Below are 13,497 nucleotides of genomic sequence, written 5' to 3' on the forward strand. Positions count from 1 at the left end.
CACAGACCAGGGTGGAACCCTTGACCCTCCAAGATCTCCTGGACTGGTCGACCCCCTTCACCTTTCGTCTCTCTCTGCTGCCTGCCCTCTGCCTTTCTGGAGGCAAAGCCACGGCAGACCCCAACCCCAGAAGCGCCCACTGAGGCCAGGACCTCACCTGGGGCAGAGCCCCCCCCCCCCCCCCGGCCCCCACCCCTGCCCTAAGAAAACACCACTACTCACCCTGGTTATTCTAAAGAAAGACATCTAACTGGTTGACTAAGAGAGCATGTGTGCCCTGGGGCGTCTACAGAAGACTGTTCACAACTAGACGGTCAGGAACACTAGACAGACACCCCAACACATGAGGGAGGGCAGGATCTTAGCAGCGTTCCTTCTTTAAAGGAAAAAAATGCACCCTGAATTTCACTTCTTCTGGGCCTGTGGACCCTCCAAGGCCTGAGAGCCCTCTCCGAGCTACTCCTGACAGAGGAGAGACATCATGAAGCACAGCTGCCCACTCCGGGCAGGACCATCCAGGAGGGTCTGGCCTGGGTCCTAAGAAAAGCCCCATCTGGGCCCCGCCCGCACTTCCCAACTTTAGCACTTTCTGGAAGTCATAAGCTCTCAGTAAAAAAAATAAATATATATGTCTGTCTCTCTTTCTATATGCATATATATACGTCTATGCACGGGAAGGACCACGGCGGGGCCGGCGGGGCCTCTGAGACCCTGCTCTCTCGCCCTCTCCGCGGCCTGGCGCCGGCTGGCCCCCGCGCGGGTGCCCAGGTTGTGGACAAGGTATTGCTGTCTGGCCCCGGCTCCTGAGGTAAGAGAAGGTGAGACGGGGCGGGCGGCGTCGGGCGGCCCTGCGGCCCTCATCTCTTCCTCTTGCCCGCGGCGTCTCCGGGCTGCGGCTCCCCCGGGGGCTCGGCCTGGCCCGGCGGGTCCTTGCTGCGGGCCGCGGCCCACGAGGGGCTCCGGGCCAGGCCGCGGGGCCGGGCGGGGGCGCGGGCGCGGCCGGGGCCGGCGGCCAGGCTGCCGGCGCTGCTGACCCTCCTGGCGGGCGGCAGGCCGGGCGGCGGCGGCGGCGCGAAGAGCGAGGTGAGCGAGAGGCTGCTGAGCGCCTCCGAGTGCTCGCCGCCCGGCCGCCCGGCCGCGCCCTCCTCGTCCGACGGGTCCCCGGAGTCGGGGTGGGCGCAGCCCGGGCTGGTGGAGCCGCCGCTGCTGTGGCTGCGCTGGTGCGCGCGCAGCCCGCGCAGGCGGATCGCGCCCCGGCCCCGCGGGCTGCGGCGGCGCGCGGGCGACGGGCCGGCCCGGGGGCGCGGGCCGCGCCGGGGACTGTCGCTCAGCGTCAGGCTGTCCTCCAGCGTGGTCTGCAGGCTGCCCGCCGAGCTGCTGCGGCTGGCCTCCAGCGACGTGTCGCTGCCAGTGGCCTGCGGGGCGGCGACAGGGGCTGGGGCCGCGCGGTGCCCCCTGGGTCTGCGCTCCCGTCGCGCCGCCCCCACCCCACCCCACCCCACGCGCCCCTCCGGGCCCGCGGGAACTCCGTTCATCCAGAATCCCTCCGCCAGGCCACCACCCGTCTGAGCTTCTGGTGGCTCTCACGGGGGTCACCGCAGTGGCCTCCCTCTGGGCTCCCTGCCCCACCCCGCTCCGCGGTCCTCAGGGGGCAGCAGGATCATCCTACTCAGACCTGGTCAGACCCTGGCCCCACCCAGCCCTCTGGGACCTCACGTCCACCATCCTCCCACGCCCCACCTCTGCCCTGGCTTCCGCAGATGCCCACCTGCTTCACCCCTCCCTGCCTTCCCCCACCTTCGACCTGCACCATCCGCACCCCTGCCCCCCCCACCCCCTTCCCTGTGTGATCTCCCCAGCGGGTATCGCTATCACATAGACTATACTGTTCATGCATTTATTGTGGCTTCTCCTCTCTCCTCTCGCACACCCACAACACACACTTGACACTGAACTGTGAGCCCATGAGGCAGGGATTCTGCATTCTGCTGCCTGCTGTAGCCTCCGAGCCTGGCACAGCCTGGCAACAGCCCAGCACATGGCTGGGTGCACAGTTACTAAATTAACGGATGCTCAGAAGGGGCCGGGCCCTGCCTCCTCCACACTGGGAGCTGCCGCGGCTCCTGCCTCTCCCTGAGCCCAGGACCCCCACCCACACAACGGGGCCACGGGGTCTGCGGGGCCTTTCTGCTCTGTGCTTCAGGCCCTCTGCGTGCCCAGGTGGTGGCCCTGCTGGCCAGGACCCCCCATCCCCCAGACCTGCCCCTCTACCTCCACCTGGGACGTCAGGGCCCCACTCAGATGTCCCCAGCAGGGGAGCTCTCCGAGCCAGGGAGGTGCCATACCTGCCGGAGAAGGGTGCAGTTTACGCTGGGTGACCGCAGGGATGCCCAGGAGCCCTGCAGGGCGATCTTGGGGAGGCTGCGGGCCCCCGCGCCCTTCTCCTGCCCTTTCTGGCTGGCGGACACAGCGGGGTGGAAGAACTCGGCGGGCATGGGCAGGAGCGGGCTGGAGGCATCCGCCGAGAAGGGGCTCGGGGGCACTGCTGGGAGAAAGGAGAGGGAGCTGGGAGTGGGCTCAGGCTGGGCGGCCCCTGGGGGGTGGGCTCCCACTGGGCTGGCAGGGAAGGGGCCACCTAACAAAGTGGCTGTGAGACCGGGGTCAAGTCTCCCTTTGGAGCTTCGGTGTCCCCATCGTGAAAGCAAGAGAGAAATACTGAGCCAGCCGTGTGACTCCTGGGAGGATGGGCACTGGGCAGAGGCACAGCTTTTGGAGCCAAGTAGACCAGGCTCGAGGACCCTGGGTTCCTCCTCCTGTGAAACGGCGCCCAGATGCCTCCCTCGAGGGGTGGAGGGACGGTGGTGAGAACAACCAGGTGCAGGGCACATGCTCACTATGACTAGTCACCCCCAGGTCCTGACACCCCCTGGGGTCCAGCCAGGCCTGGGGGCCCTCCAGGACAGCAGGCCGGTGGGCACTGCACTGGATGGCAGAGCAGACACAGTGCTGCTGGAGCTTTCTGGACTGCTCCACTGGGGACAGAGAGGGACAAGGACAGGGGAGGGGAACATGAGGGCCGGGCAGGCCTGGGGGTGGCCAGCAGCCTCGGCCCACAGTCCCCTCAGTGCCTTCCAGGAAAGGATGGATGAAGGAATTCGGGAATATGTAAATATGCACCCAAGTACATATTTGGACTGCTTGAATGTCCCCAGGTAGGGGATTCCTATTCTATGTCTTATTATTTAAGGAAAATGCAAACGAATGGTTAACGAAAGGGAATGGGACTTCACTCCATCAGAATGGCTCTTGTGCCCTGTGCCCTGACTCTTGGTTCAGGAAGTCTGGGGTCTTGGCGCCTTAGCCATCACGTCCAGTCCAGAGGCCATCGGCTTTAGGGAAAGTCCTTGGAAAAGTCATTCCACCCCCCTGCAACTGGAAGATGCTCAATGCCAGGCCCCCCAGAAGAGCACTTGAGGTAGGCTCAGGGTCCAGGGTCCCTCTTCTGCTGAGCTCGCCTCTCTGCCCACTTCCCCAGCCAGTGCTGTGAAACCAGACTCCTGTCACCTGAAAAGGACTGGAGGTGAAGGTGAGCCCGAGTGATGGAGAGGTCAACTTAGTCCTCTGTCCTCTTATCTAGAGCCAGGCCACAAGCCCAAAGCAAAACACAGGATGCTGAGGGTAGGACTGAAGAATAAAGTCCGGACATTTTACAAAATGGCTATTGAGGACGACAGGTTTCTATTGTTCAACATCACCTTGTGTGAAGATCTGTGGGAAAAATATCTCTCAAATTCAGCTCTAGAAAAACACCTCAATAATTTGGTAGCTTTCCTTCTGCTTGATGAGAGCTGTGTGTGCCAACCTGTTTCCCTTTTTACCACAGCTCCTAGGAAGCTCACGTGAATCTTCCACTAGCCCATGTTTCTGGTATAATTATCATCTCATCGCTCTGTATTATCTGGCTCTTGATCTTTTATCATTGTTATATCCGGCCTGAATTCCTATCTTTTATTGTCAGTTATCCATCTGGTTCTTTCTGGACTCAATATAATAGTCTGAGCAAAAATACTAAGGGAAAAACTCAACCAGCTCCCTCTGAAGCAGACGCCCAAGATCAGAGCCATGGGGAGCTGGCAGGGCTCCACCCCTCACCCCTCACCTTGGCTGCTCTCATGTTTCAACCAGGACCGGATGGGGTTGAATGGGATTGCCTCCATCTGGGACAGAAAGTTCTCTGGACCCGATGAGACGGCCGTGTTGGACAAGGGGAAGAAGCATTCGCCCAGGTCCCCCACACACATGGGCTCGGGTGGGTCCGGCTCCCCCTGCAGGAAAAGGGAGGTAGATGGGGGAGGATGGTAGAGAGGGGCACAGTGGCCAAAGCCCACCACAGCTGCCTTCATGCACCTGCTCCATGGCCCTTTGCCCGGGCGCTCTCACTGCCTGGGATGGCCTTCTCCTCGCCTCATTCACCTGGCCAACAATCATCATCTTCCAAACCCCTGTGAAAGGGCCCTCCCCCCAGGAAGCCCTCCATGATGTCCCAGGCAGGTGGCAGTTTTCTGCTCACTCCCCTCTTGTCTCTGAGATCCTTAAGGCAGGAGAGGGTCTTCTTGTCTCTGTAGCCAAGTCTCTGGTACAGACCCTGGCCCAGCACAGAAGCCAAGTCCAGGCTGGTGAAGGCACCAGAAGAAGGGCTGAGCGGCCGCAGGGCCTCCCTGTGAGCGTGGCCTTGGGCCAGTTCCTTCCCTGTGGCGGGCCTCAGTTTCCACACCCATAAATGAGAGAGGAACCCCTCCTTCGCTGGTCTGGTGCCCAGAAGCCACTGGCATTCCTTCCCGGCACTCCTGGGCCCTGCCCCTCCTGGGTCTGCAGCCCAAGGAGACTCCTTCCCAGCAGGCTCCTCCAGGGCTGCCTTGGTGCCCTCTCCAAGGCAGAGGGACCCTAAGACTGGCTCTCCAGGTCCTGAATAAAACCAGACTGTGCTTGCCTAAGCCCAACCAGGCCCCCGGGAGCTGTGCGCCCCAACAACCTGTGTGGGAGAGCAGCGCAGGGGTGTGGGAGACGCAGGAGGGGCTGGGTGGGGGGTGCCAGGAGCTGTGTCAGAGAGGGGACGGGGGGCAGGGAGATCAGAGGATCCTCGTTCCCCACCCCAGCCTTCCCCAGCTGACGGAGGACGGCCCTGGGGCAGTGGTGCCAAACCCAGACTGCCCTGGGGGGTCTCAGGGAGAGAAGCTCTCATAGGGCACGGCCACTGTATCCCTACCTCCCCCTCCATAGCTCCTCCTACATCCTGGTCTTCAGGTCACGAGCCCAGCAGCAGACCCCTCCTGCCTGAGTCTGCAGGACCAACACAGTGGCCCTTCCAGCCCTCCAGGCCTCTCACACTGACTACCTCGGGGGCAGAGGGTGGGAACAAGCCCCAGGGCAGCTGCCCTGCTCGGCCATTCCCAGCCGTGTGAGGTGGGCCACCTGCCTCACTTCTCGGAGCCCCCAGGTACTCGAGGGTGAAACGGGGCAAATCACCCCACTGCCAAGAGCTGGGGGACAGACAGACTGAGTGCAAGGAAAGCGTCTGGCACACAGTAGGTGCTTGTGCCCAATGCGACCCTCCCCCATTCTTTTCAACCTCAAGGCCCCCAGGAGGTTGGCCTGCATGGGAAACCCCCCTTAAATGGATAAACAATATCCAGAGCAACAAGGAGCAGCTGAGGCCACTGGATGCCATGACTGGGGCCCTGGCTGGGATCGCTGCTGTGTGGCTTCAGGTAAATCACTCCACCTCTCTGAGCCCCAGTGCCCCCATCTGACCAACAACAGATGAGGGCCTGGCACACCTCAGGTGTGCTTAAATGGTGCCCTGGGAAGAAGCGGCATCCTGCTGGGCAGGCAGAGCCAGCCTGCACAGACCCGCTTGCCCAGGAGCCCCCGGGACCGCTCACCTGGTTGTCTTTGGGGCCGGGTGGGCAGGCCGTGGGGTCCTCGAGACTCAGGTCGTCACCCAGCAGGATGGATGAGGACCTGTCTGAGTTCAGGGAGAAGGCCTCTGTTTCAGCCAGCTGCACCTGCGGGGAGGGCCGGAGCCTCGGGTCACCCCTGAGGCTGGGAGGGGCAGGCCTGGTGCTCCAGACAGACACGCAGCGGCGTCACAGAGGCCCGGAGGTCTAGTGAGCACAGATGGCGCGCCTGCCCTGTGTGGGGCCCAGTCTTGGCAGGGGTGGCAGACAACAGGACGGTGTCACAGCCGGCCGAGGGCCAGCCCTGGGCTGGGCCAGACGGCAGGCGAGCTGCCGTGGGTGTAAACTCCAAATCTGGTGTGCTCGCCCCCAGACCCAGTGCCCTCGAGGCCGGCCAGTGTTGGCCGAGTCGGCCCATCGGGTCTCTCCCGGGAGCCAGGCTCTTCCCTCGGCCTGGCCCCCACCAGGCTCTGTGCTGCCCCCACCACGAGGCGTCAGCCTCCCGGGACTGTCCTTACCTCTTGCTTGTCGTGGTGACACTTCTCGCAGCCGGCCGGCGCGGAGTAGTGATGGAAGATGGAGCCGGACAGGTTGTCGATGATGGTCAGCTCCCCCTCCAAAGAGTCCTTGATGATTAGAGAGACGCTGTCCAGCCACAGGTTCTCCTAGCCGGACAGGGACGGGGTGGGGACAGGCGAGATTACCGGCAGGGTCCGGGAATGGCGAGGTGGGTGAGGCACAGCTGCCCTCCCGGTTCTGGGCCCGACCCCCTCGTCACAGGGTCACCCCTCCAAAGGAGCTGAGCAGGGTGGGGCCCAAACAACAGAGGTCTCTGCCCGAGGCCCCCCCCCCCCGGCCCAGCTGCCCTTCCAGCCCCACGGTCCGGCCCTGGGTGGCCGTCTCGGGCGTCCGCGCACCTGGGCCGGGGAGTAGCAGCGCCGGCACAGGCGGCCCTCGGCCTCGCTCCCGCCGCCTGGCCCTCCTGGCCCTCGGCCGGGCGCCCCCGGGGAGCTGGCGGGCGGCCGCGGGCTGGGCCCCAGGCCGTGGGCCATCTCCAGCTCGAGCTCGGCGTCCATCTCGGCGTCCTCCTGGGCCTCCTTGTTGCTGTCGTCCAGGTGCTTCATGAGCACGGCCACCACCACATTGATGAGCACGAACTGGGCAGTGAGCACGAAGCTGACGAAGTACAGCGGCGACACGAACTGCAGGCTGCTCAGACAGCTGCGCTCATCGTGCGTGCAGTCCCGCAGCGTGTCCTGCGCCCGGGGCGGGGACGGTGGTGAGGACCCAGGCTCTCCAGGCCCGGCCACCTCTCCGTCCTCCCCGCCCAGCCCACGCCGGGCTGTGGGCCGCAGTCAGGGAGCCTCTGGGCGCGACCGCAGTGCAGCCAACGCCCGAGGGCCTGGCACCAGGAGGAGCAGTGACGGGAGCCCCGGCCCTGAGCTGCGGGCCCCAGGTCCCCTCTGGCCCTGGCGGAGTCGGGTCCCCTAGAATCTGAGCAGTGATCCCAGAGCATCATTTAGGGGCGGACAGAGAACCACTTCTGGCCTCTCCTCCACCTGCTGTGCTGCGGGGTCCTGGGCAGGGCCCTCTGCTTCTCTGTGCCCTGCACTCCCCTCCCGCGTACACTGGGGCGCTGGCGGGCAGAGGGCCCAGGAGCCCCAACTGTTAGGGCACAGCCTGACTCCTCCCTCCCCGGCCTGCCCACAGTACCTTCATGATCCCGTTCCAGTTGTCACCGGTGGAGACCTGGAAGAGCGTGAGGAAGGCCATGCCAAAGTTCTCGAAGGTGGCATGCCGGCTCATGCCCTCGCACGGGTTCTCGTCATTGCAGACTGCAAGGAGAGAGGAGGTCGGCCCATCCTACTGCAGAGTCCCCCTGCATGGCGCCCCCGCTGGTGCCTCCCGGCCTTATCTCAGAATCCCCACTACAACCCTCCGAGGTGCGTGTGGACTGTGCCCAGCCCACAGATGCAGAAACTGAGGCTTAGGGAGGTGGCACACAAGCTAGGCTCAGACTCAGGTGACCCAGGGGAGCCCCGCTTTCTGGAGCCGACCCTGTGTGGGGCTGGGCTCGGCGTGAGCTGTTGCCCTTGGCCTGTGCCCTGGCCACACTGCTTGCTGGGGCAGTGCCAGCTCAGGACAGGCACTGGCACGTGGCACCAGAGGGGGCGTCCCCAGGAGGTCAGACAGCTGGGGGTCTAAGTCAGGGGGCCACCGCACAGGCCTGGGGTATGCACATGGACCCAGGCTAGCATCTCTCCAAAGCTACTACCCACCCGGGGGGGCGGAGCATCACCCCTCCACTCCCACAGGCCTGCTGTGGGGCATCTCCCCAGTACAGAGACCCTGATGTGACAGTCCAGGGGGGTCTTGGGCCTCCCCACCCTGCCAAGGCCCTCGACCAGACCTGATCCACCCACCCCACGCCAGCCTACATCGGGAGCCACTCACCCAGCTTCCCGAAGAGCTCCACGCCCAGGGCGGCGTAGATGAAGAAGAGGAGCATGAAGAGGAGGCCCAGGTTGCCCACCTGTGGGGACAGCAGGAGGGGTGGGCCGGGCTGGGGGAGGGTGGGGGGCGGCAGGCTCCAGGCAAAGGGCCGGCCTGAGGGTCAGGGCAGCTGTAACGTCTCACCAGCTCTGAGACCATGTCCGCCACCCCCCGCATGAGCTCCTGGCGGGCAGGCCGGGTCCAGCACAGGACACGAGATAACAATGAAGCACTGGTGAGGCCTCCACCGTGAGCAGCCCGGTCTCAGGCTCTTCACGTGCACGAGCTCTCTTACTCCACACAGCGATCTATGAACTATCCTTCACCTCACTCTTCAGATGAAGAAAGAGACGTACTAAGAGACGGAGTAATATGCCCAGGGTCACAGAGCTCATGAGTGGTAGGACCGGGATTCAAACCTAGCAGGCTGTCCCAGGGGCCACGCACACAATCGCTATTCCATACACCTGTGTGTGGTTAGTACCACCCCATGGATGAATGGAGGGAGGGTGGGAAGGAAGGAAGGCTCGGCAATAATGCCACCTCCTCCACGAAGCCTGCCTAGATTCCTCCAGGCAGACTAGGATGCCGTCTGACAATGTGAGTGTAACCGGTGTGTCCCTGTCACTGTCTCTGCTAGTCTAGAAGGTCCTCGAGAGCAGAGAGTTGGCTGGATTAAGTCAGATCTGCTTCCTGGGGCCAGCATGGGGCCTGGCCATGGAGAGGAGTGAACACAGGAATCATGCAGAACTGTGGGCCCCAGAAGCTTCCTGCAAACCCAGCCACCCCCGTCCCACAGCTCCTGTGGGAGAAAAACGTCCCAGATTCCAAACCTATTTCACATCTCTCCATACACTGGAACCGCCTTTGACTTGTGTTACGGATGAGATAAGCTTCACACACACTTTCGCCCTAGACATGAGGTATCTCCCGGAACTCCCAGAAGACCCGCATGAATGCAATCAGAAGACGTTCCCATTAATTGCTGGAAAGTGAACCACGTTAATCCCAGACTCCTCATGTTTCTCTGCTCTGGAGGTTTCCTTCCGTGTGGTTCTACAATCACATTGATAGTGTCTAATTAAATGATGCTCCGTTCATTAATGAAACAAGCACTTACTGAGCACCTACGAGGCATGGTGCGAGGCCCTGACAGCAGAGAGGGATCGGACCTTTCCTGTCAGTGCCCCCCTCCATCCTCAGCGTCTCCCAGAGCCTGCATGGCTGCAGCAGCCTCCGCACCTGCCTCCCTGCCTCCAGCCTCTCCCTCCAATCCATCCTCCTCACAGTCACCAGAGCAGCCTTCTGAAAGGCAGCTCTGCTTGAGGACTCTCCTGTCCAGAGCCTCTTGGGGTGCCCACTGCCCTCAGATCAAAGCCCCAGTGTGCTGTCCTGGCCTCGAAGGCCTGCGTGACACAGCCCTGCGGACCCCTTCCCAGTCTGATCTTCCCACCTAGACTCCAGCCACACGGAAAACAGACCCTATTTGCATATTCTGTTCCCTCTGCAGGGAAGACCCTCTCTCTGTCTTTGCTTGCTAAATGCCTCCTCCCCATGCCTCAAAGCCCAGGTCTTGGGTCACCTCCTCTGAGAAGCCTTCCCTGATGCCTCCTTCCTCTGCTCAAGGCAGAGCCTGGACGGAAGGGGCTGAAGTTGCATTTTCACAGCACTTTACATAGAACCGAGGAAATGTCCAAGCGCAGCTAATAGAGTTTGGGGGCTAAGCACCCCGACGCCACATGGTACTCGGCACATGCATCTCTTAAGTGCTGACACTAATTACTATCACGTGTCTCCTGTTTGCGGCTGGGACGTCCTGGGCATCTCCATGTGCCCTGTGCCAGCTCAGGGTTGCTGAGGGGTCAGGAGGAGGGGAAGGGAGGAGGGGGAGGGGGCAAGGAGGCCAGGGAGGCCGGGGGCACACACCACCCCCACCCCCATCCTTAGCAGACTCTTATATGGCACTTCCTAGGACCCAAGTCCCGTTCAGCGCTTTGTAAGCTTTAACTATGTCCAGCATCACAACAGCTTTCAAGATAAGTACTGTTATCCCCCACTTCACAGCAAGGAAACTGAGGCATGAGAAGCTGAGTCACACACCCAGGGTCTCGCAGGAGACTAGGCTCTGATCCCAGGCAGGGTGGCTTGAGTCTGGGCTCCAACTTGCTTCCTGTCTGCTCACCCCCCCAGGCCAGCGCTCACCCCCATCTCCCAGGTGACGAATTCCCCTGAAGGGATTTAGTGTTGGGAAGAACACATCTCCCTGAGGGAATGCCCTGGCTTTCCATCCAGACCTGACGAGAGCCATGTTGCTTTCCCTTTGCATCTAGGCTACTGGGAAGCTCACACCAAACTCGAGAATGGAACTCACTAACATCCTTAGCCCAGGTCCCTGGAGAATTAGCTTTGCTTTCACTTCCCTGGGCTGTTAATCTTTTATCCTCATTTTCGGTTTGCTATATCTGTGCCTTTTATTTTTATTTATTTATTTTTGTGTGTGTGAGGAGATCAGCCCTGTGCTAACATCTGCCAATCCTCCTCTTTTTTTGCTGAGGAAGCCCGGCCCTGGGCTAACATCCTTGCCCATCTTCCTCCACTTTATGTGGGACACCGCCACAGCATGGCTTGCCAAGCAGTGCGTCGGTGCGCCCCCGGGATCCAAACCAGCGAACCCCAGGCCGCCGCAGCGGAACGCGTGCACTTAACCGCTTGCGCCACCAGGCCGGCCCTGTGCCTTTTATTTTAAGACACCTAAAGTTCCTTCAGACTAGATGAGTCATAATGAATAAATGAATGTGCAAGAGGCTCACCTCAGAGCAGAGGCCACCCAGAGGGGAAGGAAAAGGGGAGCACTAGGTAGTCAGGACAGTGGGGCAGGGAAGAGATTGGGACTGCAGAATTCCCGGGAGGATGAAAGATGCACCCTCTGTTGCCCGGACCTATCTCCCTTCCACTGACTAATGGGACGGGTCGGGGGGCTTCCTAACTTCCCAGGGCCCCACCCAGGTCAGGGTCTCATGCTGTCCCCTCCTAGAATGTCATATCTGAACCTCTCTGTCCACATCACCACCTCCTTCTGCCAAGCCACCCTACAAGGTCAAGCTCAAATCTCTGATGCCTTCCCTGATTTCCCCAGGGAGTGTCAGGACCCCCCACCCCCAAGCCCCCCTCCAGCACACTGGAGGCCCCTCCCCACGCTGCCTGGAAGCGTCTGTCTTCCCCATGAGGCTTCGACTCCTGGGAGTGGAATGTGGGTCCTTGGTGCCCAGCCCAGGGCGAGCTACAGAGCAGGCATTGGCGAGCACGTGGTGAAGTAGGAGGAAAGAGGCAGAGGGGCCCCTTTCCACCTTTCACAGCCCCTGCCTCAAGTTGCCTCTCTGGAGATGGGATTCTGCCCTGGCTCTGGGCAGGTGTGGGGAGAAGGAAGTCGGGGCCTGCGCCCCCCACGGCCCAGGTGACACCAGTGACAGCCAGGCGGGGCTGCCGGAAGGAGCGGCTCTTACCTGGGGCAGAGCCTGCACCACCGTGTCCAGCAGGGCCCGCATTCCCGTGGCCATCTTCAACAGCTTCAGCACTGTGGGCGAGACCCGGCCAGCCCACTCAGCCTAGGCCAGTGGGGACGTGTGTGTGCACGTGTGTAAATGTGGAAGAAGAGTGAGAAAGTGGAGGGGCATGTAAGCCAAGGGGGCGGCTCTGTGATGCCACCACGGCAAGAACATGGGTGCAGCTACAGGATGAATGGGGGTGTGCACAAAAACACGCGTGCACGACTGTGGACGTCGGTGTAAAACAGTCCAGGAGAAGGAGGGCACGCACAGTGGGACGGAGGGATATAGTGTGTGAGTGAGCACATAATTCACTGCGAGGAGGCAAAAACGACCAACATGGGAGTGTCCACGTCTCTCCCTCGCCCTCTGGCTAAAGAGGGCTCTGGTGCCACTGCTGGGTTTCCACACACACACCCCCACCTGGGAATCTGGAAGCAGGGCGGGTGCAGGACGAAGAGTAAGAGGCTCTGGGTGAGCACCGGGGCAGGAGGTTTTGAAAGAAGTGTGGGGACAGTCTCGGGGTGAGAAGGAGGCTCTGGGAGAAGAAAGGGGATTTTAAGAAGCATGGAGGACCGTGTGTCCCAGCCCCTGTTGGGGAAATGCCGGTGTCTTCCCAGCTGCCCGGGGCTCCTTTCATCCCAATCAGACGGGACTGCATGGGGCACGGTGTTATAAGGAGGCAGGGGTGTGGTGTGCTGTGCAGAGCTGTCTGTGGACGAGGGCACGTGAGCGTGTGACACAGGAGGCAAGTGTGTGTCAGGTGTGTGCTCCTCCTGGCTCCTGTCCTCCTGTCGTGCTCCAGCATCCCTGTCCCCACCCCACTCCTGGGTGCTCTCCCAGGCGATGGGGAATCCTATCTTGCCCCTGCCTGTCCCCACCCTGTCCCCGCCCCTCACCCCGGGCAATGCGCAGAACCCGCATGATGCGGATGATGGTGGGGTTGATGGGCAGGGCCGCGTTGATCTCAATCTCCTCCAGCGTGATGCCCATGACGGACAGCAGCACGATGGCCAGGTCCAGCTGGTTCCACCTGCTCGGCCGGGCGGAGGGCAGAGGTGGGAAGCAGGTGAGAGGCACTCTAGTTTAGACACACCTCAGTTGGGGGAGGTTGCCAGCTCTCCACCCCCCTGTTGTGGCCCATGAGGATGTGAGGCCACTCTCCCCACTAGCCCCTCCAGACCCCACTCGGTCCAGCTCTCTGTCTTCCTCCTCAATAGCCTTGATCCCTCAAGCAACAGGTTGACCAGACTAAATAAATATCTCTAGCCTCTGGCAGAGGAGGAAGAATGGGCTCCGACTTCTAGGTCTGAATCTTGAGCCAGCTGCTCCCTCTGTGTGGCCTTGGGCTAGTCCACCAACCTCTCTGAGCCTCACTTGTTCCCTCTGAAAAGGACTAGCATGAGGTGTGCCCTGCTCTGCCTGTGGGGTATGGAGGACACATGCGAGATGAGCTGAGGAGACTTGGTAGAAAGTCCTGTACCCATCAGATGGGACCATAA

The 13,497-nt window shown here is 61.7% G+C and overlaps 1 protein-coding gene across 1 annotated transcript in view; it reads right to left on the bottom strand.

Annotated features, from left to right (window-relative positions):
* Positions 1 to 204: 204 nt before the first annotated feature.
* CACNA1I (calcium voltage-gated channel subunit alpha1 I) overlaps positions 205 to 13,497 on the bottom strand; it is a 105,172-nt gene continuing 91,879 nt past the window's right edge. Inside the window, exons 27-36 of the mRNA XM_058568321.1 lie at positions 12,895 to 13,028; positions 11,954 to 12,024; positions 8,412 to 8,490; positions 7,671 to 7,792; positions 6,875 to 7,213; positions 6,476 to 6,622; positions 5,943 to 6,065; positions 4,160 to 4,325; positions 2,346 to 2,542; positions 205 to 1,415 (exon numbers count right to left, since the gene is read on the bottom strand). Coding sequence (XP_058424304.1) covers positions 858 to 1,415; positions 2,346 to 2,542; positions 4,160 to 4,325; positions 5,943 to 6,065; positions 6,476 to 6,622; positions 6,875 to 7,213; positions 7,671 to 7,792; positions 8,412 to 8,490; positions 11,954 to 12,024; positions 12,895 to 13,028 — 1,936 coding nt within the window. The 3' untranslated portion in view covers positions 205 to 857. The remainder of the gene's footprint in view (positions 1,416 to 2,345; positions 2,543 to 4,159; positions 4,326 to 5,942; positions 6,066 to 6,475; positions 6,623 to 6,874; positions 7,214 to 7,670; positions 7,793 to 8,411; positions 8,491 to 11,953; positions 12,025 to 12,894; positions 13,029 to 13,497) is intronic.

This window comes from Diceros bicornis, chromosome 25 (assembly GCF_020826845.1).
Source record: "Diceros bicornis minor isolate mBicDic1 chromosome 25, mDicBic1.mat.cur, whole genome shotgun sequence".
Classification (NCBI taxonomy): Eukaryota; Metazoa; Chordata; class Mammalia; order Perissodactyla; family Rhinocerotidae; genus Diceros; species Diceros bicornis.